This window comes from Neofelis nebulosa, chromosome 2 (genome assembly GCF_028018385.1).
Source record: "Neofelis nebulosa isolate mNeoNeb1 chromosome 2, mNeoNeb1.pri, whole genome shotgun sequence".
In the NCBI taxonomy this organism is placed as follows: domain Eukaryota; kingdom Metazoa; phylum Chordata; class Mammalia; order Carnivora; family Felidae; genus Neofelis; species Neofelis nebulosa.
Window position 1 is genome coordinate 95,047,059 of NC_080783.1, and position 23,779 is coordinate 95,070,837.

The following is a 23,779-nucleotide window of genomic DNA, read 5'->3' on the forward strand; positions in this document are numbered from 1 at the left end:
GGACTTCATCTTAACTATTTCTGCAATGACTCTAATTCCAAGCAAGGTTATGTTCTGATGTACTGGGGGTTAGCACGTCAACATAGGAGTTTTACATTGTGGGTGGGGTTACGATTCTACCCATAATAATGTTAAAAAAAAATTAGGATTTACAAAAGGTGATATGGAAGGAAAGGACATAGCTGTGTCTTAGATTTCCCTTTGAAATTAGATTTTGCTCTGTTAAAATGCCTTTTCCATGGACCACGATTCCTACTGATACAGCTAGGAACATTTTCCAGTAAAACAAAAGCCTCAGATCTTTACTGTTATCAGATGGCTTGGCTCATAAACTGTTCCTCTTCACAGAATTGTAAGGAAGCTAATATAAGTGGAGGTTTTCTTAAAGAAATGTTATTCTTAAAAAAGGATATATTCCGGGGCGCCTGGGTGGCGCAGTCGGTTAAGCGTCCGACTTCAGCCAGGTCACGATCTCGCGGTCCGTGAGTTCGAGCCCCGCGTCAGGCTCTGGGCTGACGGCTCGGAGCCTGGAGCCTGTTTCCGATTCTGTGTCTCCCTCTCTCTCTGCCCCTCCCCCGTTCATGCTCTGTCTCTCTCTGTCCCAAAAATAAATAAAAAACGTTGAAAAAAAAAAAAAAGGATATATTCCAATTTATTTATTTTTTGTTTATTTGAGAGAGAGAGAGAGAGAGAGAGAGAGTGCGCAAGTGGGGGAGAGGGCCGAAGGAAGAGAGAGAGAAACTTAAGCAGGCTCTACACTCAGCACACAACCAGACATGGGTCTTGATCCCATGATCCTGGGATCATGACCTGAGCCAAAATGGAGAGTCAGAGGCACAACCAACTGAGCCACCCAGGCACGCCCAGGAACCTCTACATTTCAGAAGTTTCTGGTAGTACATTGGCTTTCAACTTTTTCATCTATTATTTTCATTTGTACCTTGGTGAATGTTAATTTCATCTGAAATACAAATGTCTTTCATACAACACTGTTAAGTTTTGAAGACTAGAAACAAAAATGAAAACGTTTTTAAACAAATATTGAACTTCTTCCAGATGTGAAGCTTAAAATATTTATGAAATAGTCAACTGATAAGGACATCAGAATTGTAGTATCAGTATTCCTTAGATGACCGATACTTTCAACCTTAATATGACCTAACTGTAAACTTGGGAAATCCTAAAAGTTTATAATGCATCTTAAAAACGGCTTTACCAATTAAGACAGAATACTAATTTAGACTAAAAATGTGTAATTATAATATGCTCTTAGATTGGTTTATTGACTGAAGAGTAAAGTTAATGTCTTAAAAAACACATACAACATATATTTTCCAATGTCTAACTCAGTCCTCTGAAAATGTGAAACGGAATAGTATCTAATTATATTTCTGATATACAGCTTCAATTGTTGCTGAGGAAAAAAATACCAGTACTCCTCATTATATTATTACTTTGTGAAGCATCTATATTTAGGCTTCCAGGTACATGTACAGCACATTTTAACACAGTTAAGTATCATTAAATAATAACGGCATCAGATTTTTTAAAAGTAGTGCTTAAAACAAAGCCAAACAAATCCATGATATTAACAAAAAACACCTCCAACTCAACAAGAAAATGCCACTAAAAAATGGTCAAAGCACTTAAATAGAAATTTCTCCAAAGAAGGTATACAAAAGATAAGCCGTGAAAAGATGCTCACCATCACAAACTAGGGAAATGCAAAGAAAAGCCACAAAGAGATACCACTTCACACCTATTAGGGTATCTACTATTGAAAGATCAGAAAATAAGAAGTTTTGTGAGAGTGTGGGGAAACTAGAACTCCTGCGAATTGTTAGTAGAAACGTAAGACGGTGCAGGCACTGTGAAAAACAGCAAGGTGAATCCACAAAAACAGAAAAACAGAATTATTATATGATCTTGTAATTCCATTTCTGAGTATATACCTAAAAAAACTTGAAAGTGGGTTCTAAAAGAGGTATCTATATACTCATGTTCACTGCAGCACTATTTGTAGTAGCCAAAAGCTGGAAACAACCCAAATGTCCAGCAACAGATGAACAAACACACAAAATGTAATATATACATCAACAGAGTATTACTCAGACTTAAAGAAGGAAATTACCTACAATTTTGTTTTTCTTTTTCAAGACTACTTTGGCTATTCAGTGTCTTTTGTGGTTCTATACAAAATTTAGGATTATTTGAGTTCTGTGAAAAATGCTGTTGGTATTTTGATAGGGATTACATTAAATCGGCAGATTACTTTAGGTAGTATAGATTTTAACAATATTTGTTCTCCTGATCCATGAGCATGGAATATCTATCCATTTCTTTGCATCATCTTCAATTTATTTCATCAATTCCAGAGTTCATGTTGTATTATAAACCTGTAGTAATCAAAACAGTATGGTATTGGTACAAAACCAGACATATACATCAATAGAACAGAATGGAAAATTCAGCAATAAGCCCACATTTATATATATGGTCAGTTAGTCTTTGACAAAGGAGGAAAGAATAAGCAATGGGAAAAAGACAGTCTCTTCACAAATGGTGTTGGGGAAACAGGAGAACTACATGCAGAAGAATGAAACTGGACGACTTTCTTATACCATATACAAAAATAAATGCAAAGGGTTAAAGACCTAAATATGAGAGCTGAAACAATTAAAGTCCAAGACAAGCCCAGGTGGTAATTTCTCTGACATTGGCCACAGCAACAATTTTCTAGATATGTATCCTGAGGCAAGGGAGACAAGAGCAAAAATAAAACTGTTGGGGATGCCTGGATGGCTCAGCGGGTTGAGCCTCTGACTTCGATTCAGGTCATGATTTCATGCTTGTGAGTTCAAGCCCCGTGTCGGGCTCTGTGCTGATAGCTGAGAGCTTGGAGCCTGTTCTGGATTCTGTGTCTCCCTCTCTCTCTCTGTCCCTCCCCTGCTCATGCTTTGTCTCTCTTTCAAGAATAAATAAAAAACATTAAAAAATTAAAAAAAATTAAAACAATGAAATTGTGCCATTTGCAGTAACATGGATGGAGCTAGACAGTATAATGCTAAGCAAAATAAATCAGAGAAAGAAAAATACCATATGATTTCACTCATACATGGAACTTAAGGAACAAATAAAGTTTAAAAAAAGAGAAGACAGACAAACCAAGAAAAAGACTCTTCATGCGACTCTTGATCTTGGCATTGTGAGCTCGAGCCTCATGTTGGGTGTAGAGATTACTTAAAAATAGTATCTTTAAAAAAGAAAGAAAGAAAGAAAGAAAGAAAGAAAGAAAGAAAGAAAGAAAGAAAGAAAGAAAGAAAGAGAAAGAAAGAAAGAAAAAGAAAAAGAAAGAAAGAAAAAGAAAGAAAGAAAAAGAAAGAAAAGACTCTTCTCTAGAGAGAACAAACTGATGGTTACCAGAGGGGAGGTGGGGGATGGGTGAAACAGGTGGGGATTAAAGAGTACACTTATCATGATGAGCCTTGAGTAACATATAGAATTGCTGAATCACAATATTGTATACCTACAACCCATAGAACAATGTATGTTAACTATACTCAAATTAAAATAAAAACTTAAAAAAAAAAAAAAGGAAATTCTGACATGTGGATAAACCTTGAGGATATGAGGCTAAATGAAATAAGCCAGTCACAAAAAGACAAATACTGTTATGATTTCACTCGAGGTACCTACAGCAGTCAAATTCATAGACACAGAAAGTAGAAGGCTGGCTGCCAGGAGTTGGGGAATGGGGAATTATTGTATAACGGGTATGAGTTTCAATTCTGCAAGATGAAGAGTTCTTGTGTTGGCTGCACTACATGAATACACATTACTGAACATTACTGAACTGTACACTTAAAAATAGATAAGATGGTAAATTTTATGTTACATGTATTTTACTACAATAAAAAACAAAACCAAAAACCTGCCAACCACTCACAGTTTCAATATATTTCTGTTGCAGGTTTAGGATTGCATACAAACTCATGAAGAGAGCACACATTAAATACACACATACATACACACAAACATACACACACGCCATATTCCAATGAGATACTGTATTGGTGTATAACTAGAGAGTGTAATTTTACACAAACACACTGAACCTTGAACAACACAGGTTAGGGATACTGACCCTTGCACAATTGAAAATCCACACATTAACTTTTAACTCCCTCAAAACTGAACTACTAATAACCTACTGCTGACTGAAAGCATTACCAATGACATAAACAGTCCATTAACATATATTTTGTACATTATATGTATTATATACTGTATCCTTATAATAAAGCAAACTAGAGAAAAATGTTCTTAATCATGAGACACCTATAACCAGCAAATAAATGGAATCAGTAATCAAACATCTCCCAACAAGAGTCCTGGGCCAGAAGGCTTCCCAGGGGAATTCTACCGGGCATTTAAACATGAGTTAAAGCCTATTTTTCTCAAACTGTTCCAAAAAACAGAAACAGAAGGAAAATTTCCTAACTCATTTGACAAAGCCAGCACTACCTTGATTCCAAAACGAGACAAAGATCCCACCAAAAATGAGAATTATGGGCCAATATCCCTGATGAACACGGATGCAAAAATTGTCAACAAGATACTAGCAAATCAAATCCAACAATACATCAAAAGAATTACTTACCATAATCAAATGGGATTTATTCCTGGGCTTCAGGGCTGGTTCAATATTCGCAAATCAAGCAATATGATACACCACATTAATAAAATAAAGTATAAGAACCATATGATCCCGTCAATAGACGAAGAAAACGCATTTGACAAAATACAGCATCCATTCTTGATAAAAACACTCAACGAAGTAGGGATAGATGGAACACACCTCAACATCACAAAGGCCATATACAGACGACCTGCAGCTCACCTTTAATGGGGAAAAACTGAGAGCCTTTCCCCTACAGTCAGGAGCAAGGCAAGGATGTCCAGTCCTACCATACTATTCAACACAGTACTGAAGTCTTAGCCTCAGCAATCAGACGATAAAAAGAAATGACAGGCATCCAAATGATCAAGAAAGAGGTCAAACTTTCACTATTTGCCGATGACATGATACTTTATGTAGAAAATCCAAAAGACCACCAAAAAACTGTGAGAGCTAATAAATGAACTGAGCAAAGTCAAAGGATTATAAACTCAATGTGCAGAAATCTGTTGCATTTCTATGCACCAATAACAAAGCATCAGAAAAGGAAATCAAGGTATCCATCCTATTTGTAAATGCATAAAAAACAATTGAGATGCCTAGGAATAAACCTAACTGAAGAAATAAAACATCTGTACTCTGAAAACCATAGAACACTTATGAAGGAAACTGAAGAGGATACAAAGAAACGGAAAAGCATTCCATGTTCATGGAATTGAAGAGCAAACATTGTTAAAATGTCTACACTAGCCAAAACAATCTAGATATTTAATACAATCCCTATCAAAATACCACCAACATTTTTCACAGAGCTAGAACAATCCTAAAATTTGTATGGAACCACAAAAGACCCTGAATAGCCAAAGCAATCTTGAAAAGGAAAAACAAAACTGGAGGCATCACAATTCCAAATTTTAAGGTATATACAAAGCTGTAGTCATCAAGACAATATGGTACTGTCACAAAAAGAGACACATAGATGAACAGAACAGAACAGAAAACCCAGAAATGGATCAGAAAAACTATATGGTCAACACATGTTTGACAAAGCAGGAAAGATTATCCCCTGGAAAAACGATAGTCTCTTCAACAAATGGTGTTGGGAAAACTGGACACAGACATGCACAAGAATGAATCTGGACCACTTTCTTACCCCATACACAAAAACAAATTCAAAATGGTTGAAAGACCTAATATGAGACAGGAAACGATCAAAATCCTAAAGAACACAGGCAGCAACCTCTTTGACCTTGGCTGGACCAACTTCTTACTAGACATGTCGCCAAAGGCAAGGGAAACAAAAGCAAACATGAAATACTGGGACTTCATCAAGATAAAAAGCCTCTCCACAGCAAAGGAAAAAAACAAAACTAAAAGGATGCCTATGGAATGGGAGAAGATATTTGCAAACGACCTGGTAAAGGGTTAGTATTCATAATACAGATTTTGAAACTTATCAACCTCAACACCCAAAAAACAAGTAACACAGGTAAGAAATGGGCAGAAGACATGAATAGAAACTTTTCCAAAGACATCCAGAATGCTAATGGACACATGAAAAGATGCTAAACATTACTCATCATCAGGGAAATACAAACCAAAACCACCTCACATCTGTCAGAGTGGCTAAAATAACACAACTAACAACAGGTGTTCGTGAGGACGCAAAGGGAACTCTCTTGCACTGTTGCTGGGAATGCAAACTGGTGCAGCCAGTCTGGAGAAAAGTATCAAGTTTCCTCAAAAAACTAAAACTAGAACTGCCCTATGATCCAGCAATTGCACTACCAGGTATTTACCCAAAGGATACAAAAATACAGATTCAAAGGGGTGCACACACACCCTGATGTTTATAGCAGCATTATCAACAACAGCCAAACCATGGAGCCCAAATGTCCACTGATTGATGAATGGATAAAGAAGATGTGGGGTGCCTGGGTGGCGCAGTCGGTTAAGCGTCCGACTTCAGCCAGGTCACGATCTCGCGGTCCGTGAGTTCGAGCCCCGCGTCAGGCTCTGTGGCTCGGAGCCTGGAGCCTGTTTCCGATTCTGTGTCTCCCTCTCTCTCTGCCCCTCCCCCGTTCATGCTCTGTCTCTCTCTGTCCCAAAAATAAATAAAAAACGTTTAAAAAAAAAAAAAAAGATGTGATTTATAAATGCAATGGAATATTAGTCAACAAAAAGAATGAAATCTTGCCATTTGCAATGACATGGATGGAACTAGAATGTATTAAGTGAAATAAAAGAAAACAGATGAAATATGGGAAGGGAGAGAAAAAAAAGAGGGGAAACAAACCATAAGAGACTCTTAATGACAGAGAACAAACTGTGGGTTGGTGGAGGGAGGTGGGTGACAGAAGGGCGAGGTAGGGGATGGGTACTAAGAGGGCACTTGTGATGAGCACTGGGTATTACTGTATTTAAGTGATGAATCACTGAATTCTACTCCTGAAATCAATATTGCACTGTATGTTAACTAAAATTTATATTAAAAAAAAGAAAGAAAATCATGAGAAAATACATTTACAGTACTATAACGTATTTATTGTAAAAAAAAAAAAAAAAGCAAACTACATAGAAGTAAACCCACGCAGTTGGAATCCATGTTGCTTAAGGGTTAACTGGATACATAATTTCATATATATATCTTACATATTTCATATGGAAAAATCATACATAGGAAATAAATTACTTGATTTAAACTTTTTGAAAGGTTGCGATTAATAGATATGGTAATCTTTACCACAGCAGAGATTTCAGCTTTTTTTTTTTTTCTGCTACCACACACTTTAGAGATATAATATACTCCTTTCAGAAATCTCAAATGGGGAGGAGAAGGTTTAATATAAAAGAGGCTCCCTCCTCATATCTCTTTGAGGGAAAACAACCTTTCTCCTTCCTATTTAAAAATTCTCTAATTCCTAGAATGTAAACAAAATGAACAAATGACAAGGATGAGAATACTGCAAACAGTACAAACACAAGCCAGTAAGCTTCTTTTAAGAATTTTATTTTACTCATTACTGTGTTTCCTAGAAACCCTATCACACTCTCTGGCACATAGTTAAGGATCAACGCATTGTAAAGAAAGAAGAGTAGGCTTGAAGGAGAGGCCATTTCTTCACTTGACAGTCATAGAAGAAAAAAAGAGTATGGGTATTGAGAGAGAAAACTTTTATTTTTTTATTTTGGAGAGTGTGTAAGCAGGGAGGGGCAGAGGGAGAGAGAGAGAGAATTTTTTTTGTTTATTTTGAGAGACGGAGAGCATGAGAAGGGTAGGGTCAGAGAGAGAGGAGAGAAAGAGAATCCCAAGATGGCTCTGTGTTGAGCCTGACCCAGAGCTCAATTGCACAATCCTGGGATCATGATGTGAGCTGAAATCAAGAGGGGGACGCTCAACTGACTGAGTCACCCAGGCACCTCTAGACAGATACTTTTAAAGTATCCATAGCTAATTCAGTGATCCTATATTATAATAAATAGCCTCAATGTCTTGAGTAAAATAGGAAAGAAATTCATTTATGAAAATAAGAGTAAGAGGAGGCAAGGGGGTTTAAAGATACAGAAGAAAACTGTAAATGGAGATCGAGATCATATTACAAAAGAGATAATTAAAAGTATTACAATCCAAGTCCAAGCAGACATTGATTAAAGAAAAGGGCAAATCTGCTTATTTCTGTATCTTCTTTTACCATCACCCACATATCGGAAAAAGCATAGAAAGGAGACCACATGGGTAATCTAGAAATGAAGGTCAGGACCCTAGCCTCAGTGAAGACAGACAGAAAAATGAGAGGTTACTGTGACACAAAATGGGTGAACACGTGGCTAGCTATCTCTCTGAAATGGTTTCTACAAAAGGTAATTTTAATATGGCTTAATATGGCATACTACAAAGCATTTTTTTTCAGGTTAGTATTTATCCTCAGCAATTATACTACCAGTTTCTTATATGGCAGTGTTCAAAATAAGACACTATTAATTAGTGGTTTTGAAAATCAATTCTCTGAACTAGACAGAAACAAGTTCCTCAATCAGCCATGAAGACATGCTTTGGCCTAGAGAGGAACGAAACATGAGAATATCAGGAAGGATAAGCACAGTTCTGTGTTCATGGCCAAATCAACCTAACACAGTATTAGGACTGGAATATGGCATTAACTGGAGTATAGGTATTAGGCTAATTTATAGGACATGAGTCATCAGTTCATTTAACAAAGGGTATCTACCAGCTATCAGATTGTAATCATTTCCTATCAAAGTTGCACTTAAACCAAGGGAGAGAAATTTTACTCAAGTCAAGGTTTTGACAAAATTTTACCTTGAAGTACAATCTGTCTGAATTTAGGAAAAAGAAGTTTCTTTTTCTAAATCTGTTACTAAAATCTCCTACAGCAGTGAGGCTGAGCTCTACTTTTCCCTGAAATCAATACCAGATATCTAACTATATTTAAATACACATCAATTAAATATGGTGGTATACAAGGTATAATTATCAAGCTGACAAAGCCCTTCACCTCAGGTAATTTTTAAATGGAGCAGTGCTTCTTTGACTGGGTGTAGGTGAAAGGCAGGTAGTAATGGAGAGGAAGCTATGTGCATGTTGAACTACATATAACACAAGATTCAGAGTAATAAAAGTTAAAAATAACACATACATAGTGCCTCAAAAGAACATATGGGAGAGAACACTTCTGGTTTATGTTTCAAAATGAAACTTGAATTTAACAACAGGTTCTTGAAACATGTGTCATACGTAATACGGGAGAAAGGAATAGTAAATGGTTATTCCTGTTTGAAGAAATATTATAAGACTTAAAGTGAGAAACTTGATGAAAATTTTAGGGAACACTCAGTTGTTTGAGTAGGGTTAATCCTGTGTGTTAAGAAATGGTGAGGTAAAATAGGAAAAGCTTTATCCATTTCATCTTTAAAGGTTCTTTTTGGCACACACAGGGGATTAAACATGTAGGAGATTAAATGAAATTTTATTATTCCTATGCTCATCAGTGTTTGTGGCATCCCCTGTTATTGTTGCTTATCTATTTTCTTATCGTTCTATCAATTATTAAGTACATATATAATTTGAAACTGCTATGTTTTCCTTTTGAACTGAGCTTTCTACCTTCATCAAGTCTTGGTTTTTATATCCAGTAATATTTTTTTTGCTTTAGAATGTATTATGAATAAAGTTACATCAGTGAAAAATAAAAAGCAAATGGTGAGGTAAGAATTAAGGCAGAATGTTGTTCCACTGTACCCTGTATGTACCTTAACACACCTTTTAAAAAAACAAAAAACAAAAAAATTATCAAGTGGATTTGTAATTACTTATATAGAGTGCCTCTCTTATGAGGATGAGCTCCTCCAGGGCAAGAGTCCAAATCACTGATTTCTGTATTCTCAAAGCCAAGGCTCGGCACATGCCAGGTATTCACTAAATGTTGTTTTTTTTTTTTTTTTTTTTCAAGTAATTGCTGACTGAACAAATGAATGAACAGTATAGTAGAACCAGATCAGAGAGTCTTAAATGCTTATTATTTTATTCAGTAGGAGATTAAATGAAAATAATTTATGCAATGTCACATTTAAGGGACAGTTAATTCCTAGGAAATAAAAAAATTAAACAAAATTAATTAGAAAATTAAAACAAAAAACTAATCTAAAAGCCCTAAAAGTGTTAAAAGTATACATAATCCAACATGGGCTGAATGAAATTGTATTATTAAATTCTCACAACCTACTAAAAGTAGAGTATTTCCACCACTTAAGGTTATGAATTTAGCTTTAAGACATAAACAGCTGAACTGCTTTGTGTACTTCTTCATATTTTAAACAGTTTTCATCTGTATATTTGAAGTTAAGAAATTAACAAATGACAACATGAAAAGTATTCTCGGGACCTTCTCATTTCCCCCTCAAGTCTACATTCATAACCTCTGGGGATCCTTTATGACATTCCAGAAAAAAAAAAAAAGATAATTTTCTTAAGCTGAACTTGCTTTGCTTCTCTAAATATATATTTTAAAAGAGAGGTCAAGAAAATAACAAGACATGAGGTGCCTGGGTGGCTCAGTCAGTTGAGCATTTGACTCTTGATTCTGGCTTAGGACATGATCTCATGGTTCGCGGGATCCATCCCTGTGTTGGGCTGTGTGCTGACAGTGCAGAGCCTGCCTGGGATTCTCTCTCCCCCTCTCTCTGTGCCCCTCTCCTGTACTTGCTCTCCCTCTCTCAAAATAAATAAACTAACATTAAAAAAGAAAAGAATGAGACAATATAATCTTAAATCTTCACATACGAGAAGGGCCCAATATCTTTGAATATTTCAGGACTCCATATGTTGCCTAAAATTCACATTCTTGAATTCTCAATTCTTAAAAATTCCTATTTTCTGAATTAAGCCATAACCTAATACTACATGAGTAATTATAATTTTTCTCTCCCTCTCTTCCAGATATTATTACTTTATAAGATATTTGATAGTACCAAAAAAAAGTGACAAGTTGACTATAGAAGACAAATTAAAAATCAACTTCCTGATAACCACAACTGAAGTATTAAATGCATCAAAAAACAGTAAGACAATGAAATCTGAAATCAACTATCTTGCCCAAAAAAACATTCAGTAGTTTGCCTTAAGAGGACACAACTTAAAATCCTTTAGTTTCAGATCTTTGCCCAAACTTAACTTTCCACTTTTATTTCTCCTCAGTCATCCTCAACTGCAGCCAAGCCAGACCACTCACCTTTCATTACCTATACTCACTGGTTCTCTTTTATTTTATTATTTTTTTAACGTTTATTCATTTTTGAGAGAGAGACAGAGTGCGAGCCGGGGAAGGGTAGAGAGAGGGAGACAAAGAATCCGAAGCAGATCCAGGCTCTGAGCCATCAGCACAGAGCCTGATGTAGGGCTCAAACTCATGGACCGTGAGATCATGACCTGAGCCAAAGTCTGACACTTAACTGACTGAGCCATCCAGGTGCCCCATGGTTCTCTTTCTTTAGAATGCTCTTTCATCCATGTCTGCTGAATGAATCAAATCTGTTCTCTAAGGTCTAGCTCAAACTCCAATGGACCCTTTCTTACATTGTCTTTATCTGTTACATGATCTTTCTTCCTCACAACTTTTCCTAACTTCTTCAGTCCAGCCATTTCTTATTCTTTTGAACTAATCAAGCATTTATTATTCAGTCCTTCATTTGGCACATTATTATTTGCTCTCATTCTCTCAGATAAATATGTACAGATAAAAAGTAACTAGTTTTGGAGACAAGAGTAGTTACTCCGTAACTATGGACAAGTCTTAATAATCCCTTGTAAAACATCTTACTATGAATAATTCATGAGTTTCCCCAAGTTAAATTAACAAGCTGTTTTATTTCTCCACTGTTATTGTATGCTTAGAAAACAAATTATAATGGCAGACTTGCCACAGTATCAATTAAAAAAATACCCAGCATCTCTTCCAAATATATATTTTGAATACATGCAGTTTACCGTACATGCATTATATCTCAATAAAGCTAAAAAAAAAAAAAAAAAAAAAAAAAAGTAAGGCCCTTGCTCTCCATCCAAAGAATTTTTGGATGAAATATTATGGTGTGGATAATTATACTGAAGACTGTATTGCTTGATAGTATGGCCCATACAAGAGTTGGCTTGAGTTTCTGGCTAATGGAAATACCATGAGGCTACAGTTATGTTGGGATACACATAAATTGCTAACTTTCCAGCCATTTCTTTTTTTTTTTTTTTTTTTTTTTTAATTTTTGGGACAGAGAGAGACAGAGCATGAACGGGGGAGGGGCAGAGAGAGAGGGAGACACAGAATCGGAAACAGGCTCCAGGCTCCGAGCCATCAGCCCAGAGCCTGATGCGGGGCTCGAACTCACGGACCGCGAGATCGTGACCTGGCTGAAGTCGGACGCTTAACCGACTGCGCCACCCAGGCGCCCCTCCAGCCATTTCTTAACTAATTTCTTAATTATGTACCATTGGTGGTAAAAGGTGATCAAATCACCCTCCACAAATAATTAGTGCACATTCTTTATACTGAGTCAAATATGTTGCTTTCATCTTAAAGACAGTCACATAATTAGCAAATTAAAAAATCTTAAAACTTGAATGGGCATCTCTGATACTGGTATAAAAGTACATTTCTCAGGATGCCTGGGGTGGCTCAGTAGGTTATGCATCCGACTTGGGCTGGGCTCAGGTCATGACATTACAGTTCGCAGGTTTGAGCCCTGCATCGGGCTCTGTGGTAACAGCTCAGAGCCTGAAGCCTGCTTTGGATTCTGTCCCCCTCTCCCTCTGCCCCTCCCTGGCTTGCACTCTCTCTCTCAAAAATAAACAAACATTAAAAAGTTTTTTTAAAATACAGAATTCTTACAAGTGCCTGACTTAAAAATATTCTCAAATCCCCCTGACCCCAAATAAATAAAAACTAATGGTATCACATTCTATCCTTCTTCTGTAACATAGCCTTGGAATCTGAAAGTACTTCTTCCACCCCACCCCCTACCCTGCCATTAGTTCTTGCTCCTAGTTCTCAAGTATGAAGAACATGTTCATGAGTTTCTCCTCTCCTGTCATCAAACTCAAAGGGAAGCTCAGTTTTGCTCACTGCCCTCCATCCTGAGACCACCCAACTTCCAGAAACTTATTTCACTTTGCTATCCCATACTCCCTTGCTCCTAAGAACCTAACATGCATGTTATAAAATACTCCTCTATCATTACTTTAAGGAGAAGGATGGTGTTAGCCTATCAAAAGAAACTATTCCTCTCCCATTTTAACTTGCAACTCACTGTCCCATTAAAACAATGATAATGGGTTCTGGGTTACAGAGAAACACCAGCATTCTGCTAGAATAATATAAATGTGCTTGACCTTGAAATTGTTAAAAACGTATTTCCAGGCCTTTTTCTTGGAGATTCTGATCTAGCAGATAGCAAGTGTGTATTTAAATACTCTAGGTTAATTGTCAGTAGCATAGCCATGTAATTTATTGTCCAAAGCAGGGCACTTCAGAGTGAAAGAGGCTACTTTTATAAGTATGCCAGAACAACAGGCATCAACAGGGACTGTCCTAGGCAAACTGGTGACTATCCTATTTATCAGGTAAGTTTGGAAAACACTGATGAATTAGTCTCTCTCCAATTCTCCAATATAACATACGTAATGTGCTCAAACATACAATGGCATTTTATGTGACAAATAGAGCCTAAATACTGAGTAATTATAGAGTTCATAAAAGGTATACAAACAACATCTAGATATCAAGGTCTACATAAAATCAACAGGAGCCAGTAATAAATACAAGAAAAGATGTTCACCATCTTTAATCATTAGAAACATGCAGATCAAAACCACAAGATATTACTACACAACGACTAAAATGGTTACAATCAAAGACAGACAATGACAAGCACTGGGGAGTATGTGGAGAGACTGTAACCCCCTCATATTGCTACCAGGAATGCAAAATGGTGCAGCTACCCCAAAAAACAGTTTATCAGCTCCTCAAATGGTTAAACACAGAGTCATGATATGACGCAGCAATTCCATTCCTGGGTATATACCCAAGAGAAACGAAAACATACATCCACACAAAAACTTGTTTGCTTATAATTACAGCAGTGTTATTCACAATTGCCAAGAAGTAGAAATAACTCCAATGCCCCTCAGTTGAGGGATAAAAAAAATGTCGTCCATACAGTGGCATATTATTCAGCCACAAAAAAGGAATGAAGAACTGATTCATGCTACAATGTGGATGATCCTTTAAAAACTATGCTTAAAAGAAAGTCACAAAAAGTGACATACTGTATGATGCAAATCTACGAAGACTGAATGTAGGTTAATGGTTCTCTAGGTCTGGGGGAGGAAGAAAGGACCACAGAGCATGACTGTTAAAAAAACAAAAACAAAAACAAAAAACCCCCATATTCACTAAATAGGCTTCATGTCCAGCATGGAGCCCAATATGGGGCTTGAACTCATGACCCTGAGATCAAGACCTGAGCTGGATCAAGTGTTGAACACTTAACCGACTGAGACACTCAGGTGCCCCTCTTTTTGAAGTGATGTTAATGTTCTACAATAAGATTATGGTGGTGACTGCATAATTCTGTGAATATACTAAAACCCAATGAACTGTAAACTTTACATGGGTGAATTTTATGGTATGTCTGTTATATCTCAATTAGGCTGTATAAAAATACCAGTAGGAAAAAACCCAAGACTGGCCAATAAATTTCAACACGGTTTATATGTCAGATTATATAGAAACAAACAAAAACACCCATGCCACATCTTGAAATCTTATGGAAATTTTTAACAGTGCTTAACTGAGAGCATCTGACCTACTCATACTCAAATACATATTTATGAAAACCAAGTCCAACTCCTTAGTACCTTTAGGATCTTAATACACCTGACTTGTATTCTGGTGCTCCTCAATCCCCAATATCTGCAACACTGCACATCTCAATTTCTGCCTACTCCCTCCTTTCATGGCAATAATTTATAAACATTCTTGTGAACCTGTATTGTTGAAAACTTATGTAAATCACTGCTATTTGCTTTTGCCAGAACACATTTATTGAGATCTTGAATTGGATAAATCTTACCTTCCAAAAAAAAAAAGTAATCAAATTCTGTAATTCATTTCAGTGTGAAATATACTGAATTTCCTCCAGGTTGGATAAACTTCAGTCAGAAAGACCATTCCAGATATAAAGAAAAATATTCCAGATAACCAGGAAAACTATTCATGGAATAGATGTCAAGCACTTTTTTTTCCATTATTTAAAAATAAAAAATGGAAGTTTTTATTGAGTTCTAAATTACTACTCCACGTTTTCCTTCTTACTGGAAAAGCTCTTCATCAACCATTCAGAATTTGACCAATTTTTTTTTTTTTTTAAAGCTATTTTGTAAATGTGTCACAGACACAGGTGACAACCCTACTTTTTTTGTAGAGGGACTTAATCTGAATAAAGTGATGAGTTTTTCAGTAAATCTGAGCTGTTTTCTGGTAATTTTACAAAAATGAAAACCAGCCCCCTGCTGCCCATGGGAAATGGGTCAGAGAGAGAGATGCTCTTTCAGTTTACCCATGATTTCATCCATCTTGTCACCTGGAATCAACATCACAGTTTGCAAGGGCTTCATTGGGACATCGTCAAAGGACCACCTGCCTCCCAGACAGGTGTCGCTCTCTTCCTGCACCGAGTAGTTGGACTTCAAGATTGCCTTCTCATAGAAAAATTCTTCCTTTGCACTTGCGAACATTAACTCATCTTTTTCTTGGCTGCTCCATTTCCTTTTGGGATTGTTTTTTCCAGCTTCCACAAACATCTTGCTAATCAGAAGGTAGAAGGAACACTCTCCACACAGCTTGTTCGTTCCGTGTGCCTCTGCCAGTTCTTTCTGGAGCTGCTGGTGCATGGGCAGCGCGATCTGAGGAGGAACGTTAATAAACCTCTCGCTGAGGAGAAAGCCCACAGGCTTGGAGGCGTCGTTGAAAAGCGCGTCCAGCTTTTCAACTGAGATCTTTCCACAGCTCTTCTCACAGGAGCTCAGGATCAACTCTTTAATTTGTTCAGCACACTGCGTACCCTTTCTTTCAGTTAAATTTAAAAGACTTATGAATCCAAAAATCTCATCTTCATCCACATCGTCATCACTGTCTTCTGAAACATCTGTTTGCTTAATCACACTCCCGATGTGGTTTTGTTGAATTAAGAAATCAGTTAGTTCTGCAATGTTCACAGGAGCCTTCAGGAAAAGCTGCTGCAGTTAACTTCTTAATTCTGTCATAATCATTATCTGAGATGGAATACGCTTCAAATTCAACATTCACTTCCTCGTCGACGCTCTCGTCGTCTTCATCCTCTTCTTCGTCACTGTCTTTATTGTCTTCGTCCTCATCCTCCACTTCATCTTCCTCTTCTTCCTCATCTCACGGGACCGGAACACCTGGAACCTGTGGAGCCCCACTACCCAAGGCATGCCACTTGGGCCTGGACGCCATACAAGCCTCTGTCAAGCACTTTTAACAACTAGCGATTAATTTTAAAATGTTCTACTTCACAAAATGTACTACATTAAAAAAATACATCCTGGTTTACAAAATAAGACATTATGTTTTTTTCTGTAACAACTTCCCTAAAAGCCACTTTTTTAAAAAGTTTATTATTATTATTATTATTATTTTTATTTTGGGAGAGAGAGAGTAAGCAGGGGAGAGGCAGAGAGAGAGGGAAAGAGAGAGAATCCCAAGCAGGCTCTGCCCTGTCAGTGTAGAGCCTGACACAGGGCTCAAACTCAACTCAGGAACCCTGAGATCATGACCTGAGCCCAAATCAGGAGTCGGAAGCTTAACCGACTTAGCCACCCAGGCATCCTCCCTAAAAGCCACTCTTAATACACAATCTAAATAAACACAGTATCTTTGTCATGAAAAAAACACTAGACCAACAAGCAAATGTCATTCTATAGCTACTCAGTGACTTTACGTGGAATTTAAATTTTGGATTAGATCAAGTCAGTGAGTTAAAAAGAATGTACTATGCTTTCCATACTATTACAATGCATATTTTCTCACCAGTAGACACACACAAACTCTTGCACAGTAGACATAAAACAAACTCTTTACTAAATAAACTGAAATTATTTTTCAGTTATATCATAGGCAATGTATGCTGACTTTTCAATTTCTTAATTAGCTCACTGAGTGGTGTAGGCTCATTTATAACTTGGTCATAAACACTAGCATTTGAATCAGGAGGGAAGGAAGGTCTTCTAAGTACATAAGTAGTTTCGAGCAAGTAACATTAGAATGTCTAGAAGAATAAAGCACTGAGTCTGTAGTAAGCATGATAAGCAATCTATCTTGAAATATTCCCCAATAAACTTGTCTCCATTAAGTTCTGGGGCCAAAAAAAAAAGGGGGGGTATATTAATTGACCTGATTAATTCCTTTATATTTGGTATAGTACAAAGTTGGACTTGTAGTTTAGAGATGATTCTTGAAGTCCTGGCCAGGCCGTTAACTTAGTATCTTTGAAGCACAGGATGTCAGATGAAAAGCTGTGAGAGAAATGAGATCAAGACAAGAATGCTTGTATTCTTTATAACAAGGCTTTATGATAGGATATGTAAAAGCAATTCAGTTAATGTTACCTGACCACCAACTTTCACTTGGTTCTGTATTTTGCATTTAGAAGGTGTAAACCCCACGTTATCCTTGGAAATGCATATATTGATATATTTCATTAAAAACCACCAAGTGAGACTCTTCTTTTTCTTTTCAAAACATTTTATTTTTAAGTAATTTCTACATCGAATGTGGGGCTTGAACTTAAAACCCCAAGATTAAGAGTGGCATGCTCTACTGACTGAGCCAGCCGGGCATCCCTGACTCCTTTTTCATAGCTCATTCTTTTAAGCTGCCCTATCTTTAAGCTAATTTGTTCAATGATGAGAGGAAAGGAGAGAGCAAGTAGGAAGTAGAGAAAGCAAGAAAAGGAAATGGAAGCTGCAGCCATTTAGAATATGGAAATTTTGACTCAAATGGATTTCTACTAAGTCATGAGCTTTTTGAAGGCAGAGGTATGTCTTTAAGGACAGAAGCAATTTAATTAGTAGCCATTTCTGTGATCTTGTGGAACTTGTTTGTTTCACAAACAAGAACATCAATTATCCCTTATCTTAGTACCAGCATTTCTGTAAGCATTTTCACAAATGCCACATAAACCAAGAGAAAACAACATGAGAAAAGATGAATAATTTCCTTTCTAAAATTAAAGTACAGGTGTTAGATGCTAATAGAGTCCAAGTGGATATGAACTGTATTTAACATTTAAATCAATCCTCTTAAACTCTCACCTATCTTATTACTGGACTTTCCATTTCAGTAGGTAGACTCAACTGAAAAGTTGTGTAGCAGCTGCAGGTAGCTTTCAGAAAAGCCATCAAGCAATTTTCATGTGCCACAAACACAGCTTAAAAACTAGACTACAAAAGACACTTTACACTTTTTAAATTTTAAATTTCAAAATCAGCATTCATTAGGTATAAAATTAACACTCACAAAAAGCCATGGAATGTATACACTGGACCTTATACCAGGTTAACCCTTTCGTGTAATGTAATATGGCAACCAGAAAATTTCATTCTTTATTTACCTTAAAAATTTAATAAAACTTTAGAGTTGGAAAAGGCCTTCTAGATCATGAATTTAAGAGTTTAAACTTGGGTCTTTAAAATTCCAAAACAATTACAAGTAGAAGCAACATTCTTTATTTAAAAATAAACAAAACACACAGTACTCTTGCATAATAGACACAAAACACAACACAAAACATCATGTCTCTCTGGATTAAAGAATGATTCATATGAAAGTTAATGTCAAACTAATATATTCTTTTTTTTTTTTTTTTTTTTTTTTTTAATTTATTTTTGGGACAGAGAGAGACAGAGCATGAACGGGGGAGGGGCAGAGAGAGAGGGAGACACAGAATCGGAAACAGGCTCCAGGCTCTGAGCCGTCAGCCCAGAGCCTGACGCGGGGCTCGAACTCACGGACCGCGAGATCGTGACCTGGCTGAAGTCGGACGCTTAACCGACTGCGCCACCCAGGCGCCCCACTAATATATTCTTTAAAAATGACTACCTCTAAAATCAGTGCATATGCTGAAATGCTAACTTCTAGGAAAAACCTACACTTAATTACATTTAATTAACATAAATACCCAATTACCTAAAGTCAGTCAATGGACTAGGAAACACAGGTTAATCTTAAAATTTCAATAAGAATATTCAAAACTTTAAAAAAGGGGAATGATTTTATGGTTGGGTCAGCACAGCATGTGACTCTTGATCTCAGGGTTGTGAGTGTTGGGTACAGAGATTATTTTTTACAAAACGGAGATGATTTTAAATAATCTTCTTACCTGCTCTTTGTATTACTAAGAATAGCAAGAAATGAAAAAGTTTGACAGTATTCTCAGTTAAATTGTGACTTAATATTATATTGACAAAAATTCAAGAACTAGGAAAAAATGGAATAAAGAAATAAATGAATGGATTTTTGTGCTATAATATTCCATGTTAGTAGGTGTTTCTAATTTCAAGATTTAAAACTTCTTGGGGAGCCTGGGTGGTTCAGTCAGTTAAGCATCTGAGTCGTGATCTTGGCTCTGGTCATGATCTTATGGTTTGTGAGATTGAGCCCTGAGTCAGGCTCCATGTTGATAGTGCAGAGCCTGCTTGGGATTCTCTGTCTTCGTCCCTTGCTTCCTCTCACTCTCTCTCTAAATAAATAAATAAACAAACTTTAAAACAAAAAACAAAGCAAAACAAAACTTATTCTCAAATACTCTGAGTCAAACAGCTTTATTTATAAAAGCTAAAAACCAGGAACAGCACAGGGGTGGCAATCAGTAGAAGAGAAAAACGAATTGTATATTTATGCAATAAAATTCTATTCTATAGTAAAAAAGGAAACATTCACACATGTAACAATGTAGATAAATGTGAAAAACATGTTGAGTTAAAGAAGACCTACACAAAAGAGTACATATTGTATGAATTCATTTATATGAGGCCCAGCACTAGAAAACATATGATGAAAAAGAATCAAAACTTTTGGTTGTTGTTTATTGGCATTATGGTAATGTTCTATACCTTGACAGACACCTGGGTCTATGTATACAATTTATTGAAATTTCACTAAATGGTTAAGTTCTTGATTTATGCATTTCTATGTGTATATTTACCCACTAAAAAAAAAATCAAATACTGACTGAACTCTAGCTAATTACATGAATGCCAAAGTGTTCAGGAGTGAAGTGATCCCTGAAATTTATTTTGAAATGTGTCAAAAAAAAAAAAATGAGATGGATTGGGGTACCTGGGTGGCTCAGTCGGTTAAGTGTCTAGCTCTTGATTTCGGCTCAGGTCATGATCTTACAGTTTGTGAGATCGAGTCCTGTGCTGGGCTCCAGGCTCACAGCACAGAGTCTGCTTGGGATTCTCTCTCTCTCCCTCAAAAATAAATAAATAAACATTTAAAAAAATGAGATGAGGGGTGCCTAAGTGGCTCACTCTCGGATTTGGCTCAGGTCACAATGTCTCAGTTCGTGGGTTCGAGCCCTGTATTGGGCTCTGTGCTAACAGTGTGGAGCTTGCTTGGGATTCTCTCTCCCTCACTCCGTCTCTGCCCCCTCCAGCTTCTGCTTTCTGTCTCTCTCAAAAATAAATAAACTGAAAAAAATGAGATGGATTGACAGATATATGATTGTACAAAATGTTAGTAACTGCTAAAATGAGTCCTCTATCAAACTTTATGTATGTTCGGAAAATTTCAGCAGATCTCTAAAAGCAACCCAGATACTAGAAGACAAATTTAAGTACAAGGTTAAAATGATTTTGAATTTAGCATTCTAAAACATCATTCAGGTATGATGGCAGAATAAAGACTTCAGGCATGTAAAGTCTGAAAAGGTTTACTTCTCAAGCAAACTTTTTAAGGAAAATACCTCAGGCTATTATCTAGCAAAATGAGTATTTTAAAAACCAATAAAGAGGAAGGAGCCATAGAATCCAGCAAACAGTTGATTCAACCTTGGAGGGCAGAAGGGAAGTCCCAGGATGAGGGCAGGACACAAGAATCAAAGAGAAAATCTCTGAGGTACAGAAGTATCCAGGATGGGAATGCAAGCTGGTACAGCCACTCTGGACAACAGTATGGAGGTTCCTCAAAAAACTAAAAATAGAACTACCTTACAACCCAGCAATTGCACTACTAGGCATTTATCCAAGGGATACAGGTGTGCTGTTTCGAAGGGACACATGCACCCCCATGTTTATAGCAGCACTATCAACAATAGCTAAAGACTCATAAATATGGACAACAAACTGAGGGTTTACTGGAGGGGTTCTGGGAGGGGGGGATGGGCTAAATGGGTAAGGGGCACTAAGGAATCTACTCCTGAAATCACTGTTGCACTATATGCTAACTAATTTGGATGTAAATTTAAAAAAATAAAAAATTAAATAAAAAAAAAAAAAAAAGAAAGAAGTATCCATGAAATAGAGACTGAATAACTTTGAGGGTATGGTGATGGTACACTATTGCTTGCCAATCAGAAAAAAAGGCTGTTAGAAACTCCAGAATTAAAAAGTTACAGAAAACCCATGCTTCTAACGTGTAACAAAACAATTTGACATGATATTGATAAATTGATGGAAGCATGAAAAAGAATCCATTTGACATTTGGTGCTAAGAACATTCTAGCTCGAGAGACTCATGAATCCTGATAAGACAGCAGATAAGGGAATGATAATCAACTACTGATCCACTGTACTGTTTGATTTTTATATGTAATGCACTGTTTTAAAAAAGCTTTTAAAAGTGCAAACTTTCCAAAAAGTTCATTTTAGAAATGTAGTAAGTTTTACACTGGTTCAGTTTTCATCTCAGTCAAAAAGAAAAGTTTACCATCTGTTGATGTATTGAATAAATATTTTTGATTTCAAAAGACACACAAGGTGGCAAAATTATCCAAATTAAAAAAATAAACAACCTGAGCACATTTCTGAAATCAGCTTATCAAAATGATCTAAAAATAGCTTTTAAAACTATCCTTCAAGACATTTCTTTCCTATGATTGTACCACCTTATAAAAGATAAAAACCTAAAACCACAAAGATACCATTATGGTCTAGCTGCCTGGTTCTGTGACAAGATCTAATTTGCTTTGAGGATTAGATCGAGTTTCTCACCAGCAATAATATGGAATACAACCTGGTAAGCCTAAGGTGGTGCTAAACAGCCAGGGGGAGTAAAATTGGGAGACACATACCTACTGAGGGCATCTATAGGGTTACTCTTCTTATCCCTTTTCCCTCTTTTTAGGACAACTGGGCCAAGCAAGTGGGTCTTAGGCCTGGGCAGGTAAAGTCTCCCATCCCTACCCATACCTTATTTTCTACTCTCTGGGGGCAAGGAGGGAGAAGGAGAGCCTATAGATGACACTGATATTGTACATTTATGATAACATTTCAATTATGCTCTCCTCCTCCAACTGGATCTTCTCTCCTTTGACTATACCCTCCTCTACATCAAATACTATATACGTATATACACATATACACACATACATACACATATATATACACAAACATAAACATACACAGGTATACAGATATGTACATACCTATATATATTCACATTTATAGCCATATACCTGAAAACCCGGAAACAAAGAAATAAGAGACAAGAAGTCCCTTAGGAATGTACTCCTGTCACCAGAGTAGTTCAAGCAAAGGCTAAATGACTTTTGCTTGTTTGCTGTCCTGTCAGATCCTTACAATTGCTGGCTGGAAAGGCCCAAGCCAGGTATCTCCCCTTGTCCTCATTTCAACTCACTGGAAGAAGAAATGAAAAGTAGATAACTTTAGGACAAGCTGCCACTGGACTGATCCTTGAGAACTACTGCGGTTGGACCAGAAATTCTCACATTCCAACACAAAGATTTACCTACCACTCTATATAAATGCATCTTTTGGTTTAGTATTGAAAAAACAAGAAATCCTTTTGGTTTAGCATTAAAAAGACAAGTGAAGATTAAAGATTTAGGTTTAGACTTTGCTAATGTCCTTTAAAATCCAGTACATTTGGAATTAACAGGCTCTACAGTGGAAATGATTCATTTGGCTAAAAATACGCATAGCCGACAGTCCCAGAGCCACACCTCAAAGTGTTCCTAATGTACTTACTCCTTTAAATGCTGTCTTCGGGAGGACACTGAACATCAGTAAACAAGTATAATTTCCATTTCCATCTCCTCCATTTCATGGCCTTTGTACTTTGTTCCTTCTACCCAGAATGTTCTTCACTCATATATCTCATGGCTTGTTCTCTTACTTCATTCAAGTGTTTGCATTTTCAAATGTCAAGAGGTCTTCCCTGATCACCCTGTCTCAAATAGACTGTATACCTCATTCTGTCAATCTTTAAGCTCTCAACCTTTTGTATTCATTACAATAATTTCTGTATTTCTATCTGACATTATATTTTA

At 36.7% G+C, this 23,779-nt stretch overlaps 2 protein-coding genes across 14 annotated transcripts in view; both read right to left on the bottom strand.

The window, feature by feature from the left end:
• Positions 1-23,779, bottom strand: part of R3HDM1 (R3H domain containing 1) — a 205,662-nt gene that overhangs the window by 173,413 nt on the left and 8,470 nt on the right. The window lies entirely within an intron of this gene.
• LOC131503773 (BRCA2 and CDKN1A-interacting protein-like) lies at positions 13,983-16,740 on the bottom strand. Its single transcript, XM_058715455.1, is given in 2 exon segments — positions 13,983-16,490; positions 16,492-16,740. Coding segments are annotated over 2 exon segments (948 nt in total). The 5' UTR covers positions 16,726-16,740; the 3' UTR covers positions 13,983-15,776.